The following is a 14565-nucleotide window of genomic DNA, read 5'->3' on the forward strand; positions in this document are numbered from 1 at the left end:
ATATTCATTTCAAAGTGACCAATAAATTCACAATAAATAAAATAATACCTACTTGAGATCAACAAACCTGCTTCTTTATTGGCTCCAGTAAAAAACTTTTTATTACAAACAGATTAATCAAGTTATCACATTGATCTTTCAGGATTCAGGTCATTTAAGAAAGCTTGTCATCTTATATGGAATCATTCTTTCTCAGAAAATCATATCTCATTTGATTAGGATATTTCTCCTAACTTACCTGACTATACAACAATACAGTTTTTATACTCAGACTTTTTTGAATATCTAAAAATCAAAATCAGAATAAACTGCAAACTTTAAACCTTCTGATAACCAGAGTATGTTGTAAATGTTTCTAAACTTACAGTATCTAATCTTCTTTGTTACCATTTTGCTTTAGAGTTGAAAAAACAATACATGAAAGTGCTCAAATGACTCTATAGTGTTGTTAGGCCAATTAAATGGCTGAGAATGTGCTTACTAAAGTCAAAAAACTTAAACGAGATGCACATTCAATGCTAATTAGTCAAATAGACATTTAAAAACATACAAATATGATCACTCAACATATATATTTTTCTACACTCATTTATTTTTATTTAAACACTTGTTTTTTTTTTTTAAATATGTTTAATTACTCACTTTCCCAAAGCCTCTGTGTCTGAAGATATTGAATACAGACAACCACAAGAAAAGTTAACCAAGCAATAAAAGAAAAGCAATGATTGAGAAATAGAATTGTGTCCAAAACTCCATCTGTTTAAAATCCTAGAGACTTGGGACATATATGACAAAAAATCACCACCACCACAATCATCAAGAAGTATCCCACACTTATTTTAAACAAAAGTGCTGTGAACACAGTAAGCGACACCATTTAATACTAATAACTCAGAATACTTTTACATTAATAAGAGTTTAAAACTTGTTCTCTATTTCCAATTCCACAAACATTAAAGAGGGCAGAAGTTATTGCTGAGGACTGTAACTCAAAGCTATCTGCCATTATGTACTTGAAATCCATATAGTTCCAAAATTTAGAAAATGAAAATCATTCCATTTGACATAATGAAGAAAGTGATTACTTTTTTAAAACAATTTTTTAGTGTTTATTTTTGAGACAGAGCATGAGTGGGGGAGGGGCAGAGAGAGAGAGAGGGAGGGAGACACAGAATCTGAAGCAGGCTCCAGGCTCTGAGCAGTCAGCACAGAGCCTGATGTGGGGCATGAACTCACGAACCTGTGAGATCAGGACCTGAGCAAAGTCAGACGCTTAAACCGACTGAGCCACCCAGGCGCCCTGAAACTGATTACCTTTAAAAGCTTTTAGAATTTTGCAAATGGGTATACACTGTAACGGGAAATCTTTAAAATCCCTAATACTCTACACAGTAAATATGAACTATAGATGATCAAGGTTATTTAACAATTCTCCAATGTTTTTCAATTCCAATGGTTCTTAACCTAGGGGCCCATCAGAATCACCCAGGGAACTTTGGGGATAGAGGAAGTGCAATGTAATTACATAAAAGTCTCTCAGAATGGAGCATGGTTTGTTGTTGTTGTTTTTTTTTAAGCTCCCAAAGTGATCCTAAATGTTCAGCCAAGGTTGAGTCCACTAATTCCCTTAGTTACAGTCTCTTCAAAATGAGTTAGAAAATTAGTAAATTAATAAAAGACCATTATACTAACTTCGGGGGCAGAAATTTATAGCAGAAAGAATAAGAACACTGTCCCTGCAAATTTCTGCCTGTAAAATAAACAATATCAGGCTATTTTATAACTGCTATTTTGAACCTATTACTCAAAATCTATGTGACCTAACAAAAGAAGTATTCCAAGAAATGTATTAACACTTCTTAATCACTTTCAAGATCTACATTTCACTAAAGAATACATCTTCCAAAGGGTGAGCAATCTAAAACTTTTGTAGTCATCTCCTAAATCAATATAGGTAGATACAAAGTAAACCTACACTTCTTTCTAGCCAATGAATAGCAGAGATGAAGCTGTTTAATTATATATGAAGAATTAACTTACAGCAAAGAAACAAACTGTCCAAAATATTAAGAGATACAGTTTACCTACTTTTCTACAGCTAACACAACATAACACAAGTGTATCAAAATCACAATTATTTGATTATGCAATTTCAATTCACAGTGCACAGTCCTCTTGAATACAATTACAAACTCACCTGTGCAGCAAGGTCAGGGTTCTGGCTTAGGGACTGCATCATGCTTCTCATGTAGGGGGCAGACAACATGTTCTGCATAAGTTGTGGGTTTTCAGTTATTTGTTGCAGCAAGCTCTGCATTCCTGGTGTATTGAACATACTAGCTGAAAGTTTGTTTAAAAAAAACAACACATTGTATCAAGGAAAAGACAAACTAAAGTTAAAGTTTTAAAATATATACTGTGCATAATTTTAGGAACTGCAAATGAGCATGCAAATTCCTAATCAACTGAACTAAAAAAGAATTTTAAAACTAAGATCTCCAAAACCACATGCTCAACATATACCAGTAAAGGAGGGCTTATGATTTTTTTTTTTTTTTTTTTAATTTTGAGAGAGAGTGTGCCTAAGTGGGCCAGGAGCAGAAAAGAGGGGGATAGAGAGAATCACAAGTAGGCCTCATGCTCAGCAAGGAGCCCGATGTGGGACTCAATCTCACAACTGTGAGATCATGACATGAGCGAAATAAAGAGTCAGAAGCTTAACTGAATGAGCTACCCAGGTGCCTTACGATTTTAAAAATTCTGGTTGTATTTACAATAAAATCACATCTAATGGAAAGGCTAGGTTCTAAAATCAATTTAAGAGGCAAAAACTAGATGTGGTCAACACTACTATTGAAAAATCCCCATAAGGTGAATGAGTCTTGGCCAACGTTTCCAAACTTTCTCCGAAAGTTTCTTTGAACTTTCTTTGAAAACTACTTTGTTAAACATGTATCCAGATTTTTACTTGCTGACTAGATATACTCAAACTCAAATATACAGTAAAACCTTGGATTGCAAGTAGCTTGCTCTAGGAGTATTCCACAAGATGAGCAAACATTTCTAATACATTTTAACCTGACAGGCGATGTCTTACAATACGAGTAGCACATGATCACAACTGAGCCAATGATATTCATTCATTCTCTCTCTCTCTCTCTCTCTCTCTCTCTCTCTCTCTCGCTAAAGGATTGTGAGTGATCGTCTCCTATGCTTGAATGCTTAGTCTCAGGTCACAGTCAGTGTTTGGGAGAACTGAATGATTTTTCAGAAGGTTGGAAGGTGCCCACAACCAGCACCAGTGTATTTTTGTCACTTAAAAGCACCTACGGACAGTCCTTTGCTTTTCCATACAAGAACAAGCTTAGAAATGCTTTGCTTCATTCTAGGTCAGGCTGCCTGCAGATACAGACACTTTCCTCTGCTGCCTTATTGCCAGTTTTATCAAATACATTATATGACAAGAGTTTATTAATACTATACTGATCTCAACATTGATGCCAAGCGTATACAATGGTTCCCATGCAGAAAAAGGTTGAAAAGAAAGGCGTTAAGGAGGAGATGACAACAGTGAATGTTAAGAAGGAAATCATAGAGAAGTACAAATGAGGTACGCAAGTGGCTGACATTGCAGTTTTATAAGAAGTCTACGTCTGCATCTTGTCTGCAGAGGAGGAGAAAAAGGTGGAGGAATCCTTCATTTCAAATGAAGACTAGGAAGATACATAAAATGTGGGAATCTGCAACATTTTGTAGAAAAGCACACCCAGGGACGCCTGGGTGGTTCTGTCAGTTAAGCGTTCAACTTCAGCTCAGGTCATGATCTCCCCGTTCATGGGTTCGATCCCTATGTTGGGCTCTGTGCTGACAGCTCTGAGCCTGGAGCCTACTTTGGATTCTGTGTCTCCCTCTCTCTGCCCCTTCCCCTACTCACGCTCTCTCACTCAAAAATAAATAAATAAACATTAAAAAAAGAAAAGCATCACCCAAATAAGGCAATGTCACATTGCCACAAAATCCTGAAAAGGAGGCAAAAGCAAGGATCATTTGATAGCTGCATGAAAAAAGATTCCACTGAGCAAGGGGACAGTGATTCTGTTAGTGATAGTGAAAGTGGTCCTACACAACATCCCTCCTCTCTCTTATCTCCCTCACACCAGCCACGGTAAGTCCAGGTTAATTTGTTTATTTTTCTCTATATTTTATATTTTATTATATTACGGCATTGTAATCATTTATTTATATGAGTATTTTGGGTTGTGGAACGAATCATCTGAGCTTCCATTATTTCTTATGGGTAAATTCACTTTGATACACAAGTGCTTTGGTTACAAGCATGTCTCTAGAATGAATTATGCTCGCAAACCAAGGTTTTACTGTATTCTCAAACTTATATGCAAACTTAACTCATTAGCTTTTTCATTTCCCTTCTGCCCTCACTCCATCCAGTATAATTTGATCAGGCTTAAAACATTTGACACTGCCTGTTTACCTTTCTAGTTTATTATAATTCTGCTGGGGGTGGGGGTTGGTAATAATTCTTTTTTTCCTATTTTCTCATGTTGTTTCAGTTAGGTAGGTTATTTTCCACATCCTGGAATCTAAGAGTATTCTAACACAGTAAATAGTGAACCCGATGCGGGGCTCAAACTCATGAACCACAAGATCATGACCCGAACCGAAGCTGGACGCTCAACCGACTGAGCCACACAGGTGCCCCAGGTTTTTACACTTTTAAATGGTTAAAGAAACAAAACTATTTTGTGAAATGCGAAAACTGTATGTAATTCAAATTTCAGCATCCATCCACATTTTCTTAGAACACAATTACACTCACTCATTCACAGTCTATGGCTGCTTGTGCACTGTAGACACTGGGTTGAGTAGTTGTGACAGGGGCTGTGTGTGGCACACTCCTGCTGCTCCAGACTGCTGCTCAGTGCACCACAGACCACTGTGACTCAGTTATGCCTCACACTACACATATTGCTGTACCATGTTATTATTTTATTTCTATTTTTTACTACCAGTACATACCAGTCACATAACAACTAGAAGAAAAAGGGAGAGCTGGACTACAAACATTGTGCTTTTAAGGCACAATGGAGCATGAATTATTTTATCAAATGAGATGGCAAAATACTGTATTTTTATGCAATGATACTAAAATACAATATACTCTAATGCTGCTAGACTAAGCACTTATCACAGTATTCCCAACTTGGAGGCAAGCAACAGTCAGAAAAATACAAAATTTAAAATGCAGTCCTCTCATCATAGCCAGATTTCTTTACAAAGTTAAAAAAGTGAAAAATAAGGCTACAACCAAGTTAAGTTTCCAAGTGGCTTGTTAGCCAAACAAGAAAAGCGGTGTATTAGTGGTAAGTGGCATGCTTAATGAAATCTTGATTGCAGCAGCCAAATAAATGTGTCCAGAAAAAATAAACTTGTTTAAATCTATTAGCCTTTCAAGAACAGTTTCTCAAGAGTTAAGGACATGGGATTAATATGGGCTCAGCATCAATATTCAATTAAAAAACAATACAAATTAGGGGTGCCTGGGTGGCTTAGTCAGTTGAGTGTCCAACTCTTGATTTTGACTAAGGTCGTGATCCCGGGGGTTGTGGGATGGGCCCCAAGTCTGGGTCTGCACTGAGCGTGAAGCCTGCTTGGGATTCCCCCACACACCCCCCGCCCGATCCAGCCCTCTCTCCCAATCTGCACCCTACCCTCTCAAACACGTGTGTACTCTCTCTCAAAAAAATAAACAAACATTAAAAAAACAACAACAGAGTCAAAAAAATACTAATTCAATACAACCTGAAATAGAATCAGCTAAGATGTGTATATCTGATAATAAAAACACACGGAGGACTGAAAGGATTAGACAGATACAAAAAGCTTACAAAAATATAAGTTATTTAGAAACTATGGTTATTCATGGTCTCATTCATCAGTAGGCACTCTGGAAAGTATTTTATTATTTTTTTTTTCAACGTTTTTTTTTTTTTTTTTTTTTTTTTTTTTTTTAAATTTTTTTTTTTTCAATGTTTATTTATTTTTGGGACAGAGAGAGACAGAGCATGAACGGGGGAGGGGCAGAGAGAGAGGGAGACACAGAATCGGAAACAGGCTCCAGGCTCTGAGCCATCAGCCCAGAGCCTGACGCGGGGCTCGAACTCACAGACCGCGAGATCGTGACCTGGCTGAAGTCAGACGCTTAACCGACTTCGCCACCCAGGCACCCCCTGGAAAGTATTTTAAACTACAATGTTATTCAAGCAGTAGGAGTATAAATGGTGAACACCATTTCACTCTTGTGAACTGTGTGCCCTAGTTAATTCCATGAATTTTTATCAGAAATATCCCAACTTGCCCAACCACAGAGCAGCAGTTTGATGGCTTGGCAGAGGTAAGGTTTTTGTTTTTTAAGAGGTAAAATTCTACTGCAATTTTTTTTTTTTTTTTTTTAGCTCAAGGCTAAAATTGAAATTCTGAACCACTTAACCACTATTCCCAAACATTGAATGACTTGGGAGATTACCTTTTGCTAGAGAGTTGGTAATGTTTCCCAATGAATCCAACTCAAAATTACAAGGCAAACAGCATGGAATCATGTGAAACTCATACTGTGGTAAAGTCATTTTGACAATAACAGAAATTGTTGAAATGACAAGCAATGCTTTATACATTCTCTTGCTGTCAGAAATTAAAACAAGATCTCCATTCCCACTAATTTGCAGTAGATATGTTCTTAGTTCACACTACTACTGTTCCCGCATTTTTTTTTTTTTTTTTTTACCTCAGTGCAAGTACAAGGAAAATTTCCACATTTCAAAACTCATTTAAGTGTTTGATTAAGGTCCTACCACCTAACCTTCAATTGGAAGTGATTAATCTGCAGTGGTATGTTGAAAGGAAAGAAGAATCTAACAGAATCCTATAAATGCTTCCAACTGATGACTAGGCTATTAAAACCATTACTTCTGGAATAAATAAAATCTCATTACATATCACATTATTAATAGATGAATATACGATTTGGCTTTGACAACAGGAAACAATGAACACCAATTAAGCAAAATGTCATCCCTAAAAAAGAATTCCATTCCTATCATTAGTAAATACTTATGAAAAAGTACTACACTCAATTATTACGTTTTTATTATTGTAATGTATTTTCTCTCATATATAATATTCTCAACTTTGTTCTTGGCCCACAAGGCGTAAAGAATTACCTGGCCTTTTGTAGGAAAAATGTGCCGACTCCTGCTCTAAGATTTCCTCACCTTCTAGAATAAGTCCTTGTAGAGTAAGTGTTGAAATCAGAGGACCACCCACTTCTCCCAAAACCATCTTATGAGAATATAAAAACATAAAACCGACTCTGGAAATCTTCAGTAACCCTTCCCACTATAACACACACAAGTGTTATACTAATCATTACATATTTAAAGCTTCCATTTAAAAGTTTGCAACATGAAAAGATAACTCCTAAAAGCTACTTGTCACACACACGTACACACACACACACACACGGAAGCACAAAGAACAACAGTATAAGAAATGCTTTCATTATTCTTTTTTCAACGTTTTTTTTTTTTTTTAATTTATTTTTGGGACAGAGAGAGACAGAGCATGAACGGGGGAGGGGCAGAGAGAGAGAAGGAGACACAGAATCGGAAACAGGCTCCAGGCTCCGAGCCATCAGCCCAGAGCCTGACGCGGGGCTCGAACCCACGGACCGCGAGATCGTGACCTGGCTGAAGTCGGACGCTTAACCGACTGCGCCACCCAGGCGCCCCCTTTCATTATTCACATAAGTGAGGACAACAAAGAAAAAAAGTGTGAGCTGTTAGGAGCCTACCTCCTACTCCAGGCCCCAAATTTGGTGCAGATGAACTTTGCCCAGCAGTGCCACCGGCAGCACTGCTACCAGTGCCCCCCACAGCGCTGTTGGTGCCACTGGAAGCTGATGAACTCTGGGTAGCCTGTGGAGCCCATGGATTGGGTAATGGATCTCTATTTTCTGTACGAGAAGGCTGACTACCTTCACCTGACGATGTATTGCTCACTAGGGAAGCAAATGGATTACCACCAAACTGTAACAAAAGACACAAAAATCATGAAGAATAAGGTTTTGTTTTAAATAACAGACATGGAACTCTTTTTTAATGAAAATCATATTCCCCATATAAAAGTACCCTTCAATCACACACATATCTGTGTTAAAACAGGAGCTCCCCTTGTGCCCAAGCCTTCGGGCCACTGTTATCATCACCTGCTCTTGTGCAGCACTCAGCATTGGTTCCTGAATATCCGTGTACATACGCCGTAAAGCATTGTATCCCCCTGGGATGCTTTCTAGGTTGCTCAAGGCTCGGTCCTGGTTTCTCATCATTTCTTGCATCATTGCTGGATTCCTGGCGAGTTCCAATGTCTAAGAAAAAGATATCCGTATAAAAAGGCACCCAAAATACACATCAATTAATTTAGCTGTTAGCGACCACAGCTGATTTTTACAAGTTTTCTAATTCCATGAATTAGCAGTTTTCAATATTTAAATCAGAAAATTATTTTAAATAATTCCTGTTGGATTTCACCTCAATGTAACATTCAAATAACATCAAGAAAGAAGCACTTTGTTATTAAGTGAATGCCTATCTCCTGAATCAGATTTTTTTTCTTTCTTAAATCTGCAAAATAATTATTTACAGTGGTCTTTAAAATATAGCAGAAAATGCAAAGTTCAAACAGTCCAAGTTAGTGCATTGTTGAGTTTTCCTGAATATTGGCTTAGCCATCTACAAAAGGCAAGCTCCTTAAGCATAGAAAATTAAATAAGAAATAAGTGCATCATTCTTTAGCTAAATGAACTGAAGTTAACTTTCCACATACTTGTCTCATAATATCTGGATTATTCAGCATATGACTAATTTCTGGATTTCTCTGTATCAACTGCTGCATTTGCGGATTGGCCATAATTAACTGCCTCATCAGGTCAGGATTTGACAGCATGCTCTGGACAAAGGGATTCTCCATAATCTGGACCATCATTTCAGGATTGGACATAAGTTGCCGCTGCATCTGGCTTTGTAGTTCAGAGAAGTTAGTAGTATTCAGACCCAAGCTACTCAGACCTGCAAGCCCTCCAAGGCCACCTAAGATAAAAGAAAAAGGCACGTAAGTGAAACTCAGAAATTTTATCATTAACATGATTGTGCTAAAATATGAAAATGCAAAACTGACTCAGTCCATAACAGAAAACCATTTTAAAGCGAAGAGAATTCCTATTACTTTCATAAATACGTGTTTGATTTCTGTAATTAAAATTAGCCAGAAATTTATTCACTTTGATATTTAAGTTGAAATGATACAACGAAAATATGAATTTCCTCTGTATGGTATAACACATTTTTGGTCTTTATCCCAGATTCCTGGCACAGAGATCCTAAATGCCTTAGAATTTCCAGAGTGAAGGGAGAGTCTTGTTACATATTATAAGCCCCTTTAGATCACACACCATTTATGCTAAATAACATTTAGGGTGGGGCACTTAGCCTCAGAATGAGTGGTCGCCAGAAAGACCAAGTGACAGAAGAGTTGATACTTCCAGACCCACCCACCAACCTCCAGGAAGGAGAGGAAAAAGGGATAGATTAAAGGCTGAGTTCTGTAAAAACTCTTTGAGTAATGAGATTCAGAGAACTTCCATGTCGGTGAACACTTCTAGGTGCTATTAGGGTGATATGACCAGACCTCCCCAACTCTCCCACATCCCCATACTTTGTCCTATGCTTCTCTTCCATTGTTTATTTCTGAAGTGTACCCTTTATAATAAACTAGTTAACATAAGTAGTGTCTTCCTGAGTTTTGTGAGCCATTTTAGCAATTATCAAACCTGGAGGGGAACTGTGAGACTCCCCAATTTATAGCCTGCAGGTCAGATCAACAGGTGGTCCAGACCTAGACTGGTATCTGAAGCAGAGGCAGTCTTGGACTAAGTCCTTTAAATCTGTGGGATCTGACACTAGCTCCAGGTAGGTACCATCAGAACTGAGCTACTAGACACCCAGATGGTATTAGAGAATTGGCTGGTGTCAGAGAAACACCCTAGAATATGTCCTATTAAAGAAGAGATGAAAAATATATACTGGGTTATACTTCTAAATGACCTCTTTCCAGAAAACTGGTTTAAGTTTAACAAGTAAACCTATAAACCACCTATAAACTCTGGTTAGAACAGAGCTGTTGCCAATCAAGGAGAGAAAAGGCCAGGACATACAATGGAAACAGATGTCTCTTTAGAGGAATTATGACATGGAGAAACCTAATAGATCCAAGAAGATGACTGAGTGCTTATCATAAAATGCTAACTTTGTAAAATTATATAACCTACCAAATGCATTCATTCAAGGAAGTCAACCAGGGAATAAGTGCATGGGGTGGGATAGAAGAAGAGGTATGGAAAGAGATTTAGTGGGGGACAGGTAGTAGTTTGAGAGGCAAAATAAGAGTTTCTGCATTTGTTTTCTTTTGTTTTCTGAGGAAACACAAACAGACTAACGTACTTAGAGAACATCAGGTAATATTGAAGAGGAGGGTTGAACACAAGACGTGGAGTTCAGAAGCGCTGAAGGTCTTGACTTAAGAGTCACCAAGACACAGGAGGATAATGTCACTTGGGTAAAATAAGTAGAGTAAGAGAAGACAAGACAGAACTCTGGAGAACAATAGCGACCAGGAAAAAAAAAAAAGACCCACAAATGAGACAGAAAAAAACCGTCAGAAAATTAACCAGGGAAAAACAGTATCAGGAGTTAAAGGAAATTTCAAGAAGAGACTGGTAAGCTTTATAAGACTAAATTAAAACAAAACTATGTCACTAAATTTGGCAAGCTAAGTAGTCAATGGTGACCTTATCAAAGGAATTTTCAGTAAATTGATGTGGGAAAAAATAGAGCACAGCAAACTTAGTGAAAGGGAAATACAGACAAAACAGAAGATGCCTCTTCCAAAGATGGCTAAGAAGGAAAGCTAAGGAAAGGGCAGTGGTGGCATTCTGTAGCATTTACATCCAGGATAGACCTTGGTGAGAACAGGCACCAAAAACAGGCTAACCTATGATATAGGCTAAATGGAATAACTGATGAAGAGAAGCAACTGAGATAGGAGGAGTAAGAATGAGACTGGAAATGAAGGAAATGGGGAGATATATGGCCTCAAATTAACTAAAAGCTGGTCTGGGCTTCAATTTCTTTGCCTTTAAAATGAGGAAAGAGGAGAGAGATTTACCTCAACAATACCTTTCATGACTCTAAACATGAAATCATTTCATCCTAATCTCTCTAGAATTGTTCATGTCAATAATTTTGCCATCTAAAACATACCAAAAGAAGACACATTCAACCTATGATCATTTTTAGAAAACAAGAGCAGCAAAAATGTAAAAGTTAAGAAAAAAAAGGAAGGCAAATGTGAATCCCTGCCATGCCCTACAATGTTTCCAACATAGTTGGCAAAAAACTGAATTATTAAGAAACTTTTTCTGGATGAAGCAAAGGTATAATCCTTGATAGGTAAAAACTGTATATATTTTTTTAAATGTCATTTCAAAGTACTATTGTATTTATCATACAACTTAAGAACTGAAAGAAGCATCGTGCCATTTATCTATCTAGTTCAACGTCTGTTAGTTTCTAATACTTGTTTTTCCCCAACAAAACCTTCCACAGAACCTCAGTATAAAAACTAATGTAAGAAAAGTGGTTTTGGGGGCACCTGGGTGGCTCAGTTGGTTAAGCAACCAATTACTGATTTCAGCTCAGGTCATGATCTCACAGTTCGGGAGACTGAATCCCATGCTGGGCTCTGCACTGATAGCAGCGGGGCCCCTTTGGGATTCTTTTTCTCCTTCTCTCTCTCTGCCCCACCCCCTGCTTGCACACTCTCAATAAGTAAGTTAGTAAGTAAGTAAGTAAATAAGTAAGTAAGGGGGCCTGGGTGGCTCAGTCAGTTAAGTGTCTGCCTTGAGCTCAAGTCATGATCTCACAGTTCATGGGTTCAAGCCCTGCAGAAAGCTCTCTGATTTCTGAGCAGAACCTGCTTTGGCTCCTCTGTCCCCCCTCTCTCTGCCCCTCTTCTGTGAATGCTCCCTCTCTCTCAAAAATAAAATAAAATAAAAATAAAAATAAACATTAAAAAGAACAAAAGGGAAAGGGAAAATGGGAGAAGAGAAGAGAAGAGAAGAGAAGAGAAGAGAAGAGAAGAGAAGAGAAGAGAAAGAAAGAAAGAAAGAAAGAAAGAAAGAAAGAAAGAAAGAAAGAAAGAAAGAAAGAAAATAAAACGGTTTTGGCTGATGCAGGAGCTCCTTAGCCAACCCACTTACTTACTCCCAGGCCCCAGCCCTCCTCTGTGTGTTCAAGACACAGATGCAGTCTGAGTCCTTCACTTTACAAATAAGAAAATTATATTCAGGGGGTTAGCTTATGATCAACAATTAGCTAATCTTCCTCAGATTCAACTATGTGGCAGATCAGGTACACATATACTACATCGCTTTCATTATTTAAAAAAAAAAGTCACTTATTTACCATTTGTTAAATGCAAACGTAAGCTATCCAAGCGTATCTGTATTCCTAACTACTTTTTTAATACCCACAATTAAAGAAGTAAGTTATAGAAGTTATAGTCATTGTTGTGGAAATGATTTAATGTTTCATTCTATTTTATCCAAAATTACCCTTGGTGAAAAGGAGTTTTTTTTCCCTATCCCTATAAAATAACTAAAGACACTTACCTAAACCAAAAGGGTTGCTAGTGGCAGAACCAGATGTGGAGTTAGTCGTAGGAGCTGATGACGTGGTAACATTGCTTCCACTGGTATTTGTTTGTTGAGCTGAATGATCCTGAGGCCTAGGAAAAGTAATCATATCATGGTGTATACAGTGGAGCTAATTATTTTTAAAAGAATCTCTGAAATTCCAGAATTCTCAGAAATAAAAGTGTAAGTTTTCAGACCAATTCAAATTACAAGGTAAATACCCTGAGATAACAGCATTAAGAACTATAATGAAACATAGTAAAACCTAATACAATTTAAACTACCCTTCAACTGCCCCTTCTCCTCCAGTATATGCACCTAAGTATTTCATTACTTTCAATCATGATAATGTAAGATATGGAGATACGTCACCTCACAGAAGAGAAATCAACAACCAGTCACACCACAAAGCTTGACTACATAAGCACCTTTTTAAAGTTTATTTATTTTGAGAGAGAGAGACAGACAGCCAACACGGGGAGGGGAGAGGCAGAGGGGGAGGGGCAGAGAAAGACTATCCCAAGCAGGCTCTGCCCTGTCAGCCCGATGAACCTCAAAGTCATGACCTGAGCTGAAGCCAAGAGCCGGATGCTTAACCTACTGAGCCACCCAGACACCCCCATAAGCAACTTTTTATGTACCTTCTTCTAAGTTCTTGAGGAGGTGGGGGGAGGGGCAGTTCTACTCAGCCTCTTGAAATTGTTAAAAGAAATAAAGAGACCTCACCAACAACAGGCTGAAAAATCAATACCAGTAATAACTTGTATGGATATAATTACTTAATATTATCTTCAGGTAAAAAAATAAAGATACTTTATAGGAAACCTCTTCCATGTGATACCAGTTAAGAGTCCTGAATCTCACTCACTGCTTCTTTCATTGATTCTAAGATGTACATTTTTTTCATTATAACGCTTCTGAAATCAAAACCTGTCCTACAATTGCTGACAACCAGTCATCAATTGCCATGCCTGCACATATGTATTCTGTAGGACTTCAAATGAATGATTATACCAGACATGCTGTTTTTAATACCACATAAAGTGTCTTCAGAAAGATTTCACCATTAAATGGTACTAGTGAAGTTACTGTGTACACAGAAAAGCATAGAAACAGGAAAAGAAGGAATGAATTTTGTATCAGTGAAGCAAATATTTGCTGTGGGGGGGTGGGGGGTGGAAATCTAGCATAAAAATTTGCAGAATGGGCATCAGTAGTTTGGAAGAAATTCCTGGAGAAAATACTGTAGCCATCTTTTATGAAATGCTGTACCACAAACTCCACACAGTACAGAGTTTCATCACATGTGCAAAAACCTGAATGCTTATGAAGTCAAAACGTGATTCAAAAGAATCACTCAATGTGATAGTGTTAGGAAGAATTTAACCAATTTATCTCACGTATATTTTTTCAGTATGTACGCAGAAGAGTGATATTGATAAACTACCATATCCAAAAATAAGTCTAAAAGAGCTCCTTCACTAAATATAAAAATTTCAAGTGAAAAGAAAACCAACAGATTGATTTTGGCAATATTTTTTCTTAGTGATACACAGTAAAAAGGTCTCTTAAAAACTGATAGTGAAATATGGCTACTCATTTGTGGTTTGCCAAGGAGATGAGACACCCCTGAACTTGTCCAAAAATCTCCCTTAAAACAAAAAGCATAGCTAAAAACATAATTTGTCCTACAATTCAAATAATTTAGATATGAATGAATACTGAGGAAGTCCCTAAAATAT

General features: G+C 37.4%; 1 protein-coding gene across 3 annotated transcripts in view; it reads right to left on the reverse strand.

The window, feature by feature from the left end:
• Nucleotides 1–14565, reverse strand: part of UBQLN1 (ubiquilin 1) — an 84654-nt gene that overhangs the window by 45932 nt on the left and 24157 nt on the right. For all 3 annotated transcript variants that reach the window (XM_030294385.2, XM_030294384.2, XM_030294383.2), the window contains exons 3-7: nucleotides 12800–12915; nucleotides 8899–9161; nucleotides 8282–8440; nucleotides 7868–8102; nucleotides 2198–2340 (exon numbers count right to left, since the gene is read on the reverse strand). In XM_030294385.2, coding sequence (XP_030150245.1) covers nucleotides 2198–2340; nucleotides 7868–8102; nucleotides 8282–8440; nucleotides 8899–9161; nucleotides 12800–12915 — 916 coding nt within the window. The remainder of the gene's footprint in view (nucleotides 1–2197; nucleotides 2341–7867; nucleotides 8103–8281; nucleotides 8441–8898; nucleotides 9162–12799; nucleotides 12916–14565) is intronic.

This window comes from Lynx canadensis, chromosome D4, assembly GCF_007474595.2.
Source record: "Lynx canadensis isolate LIC74 chromosome D4, mLynCan4.pri.v2, whole genome shotgun sequence".
Lineage (NCBI taxonomy): Eukaryota > Metazoa > Chordata > Mammalia > Carnivora > Felidae > Lynx > Lynx canadensis.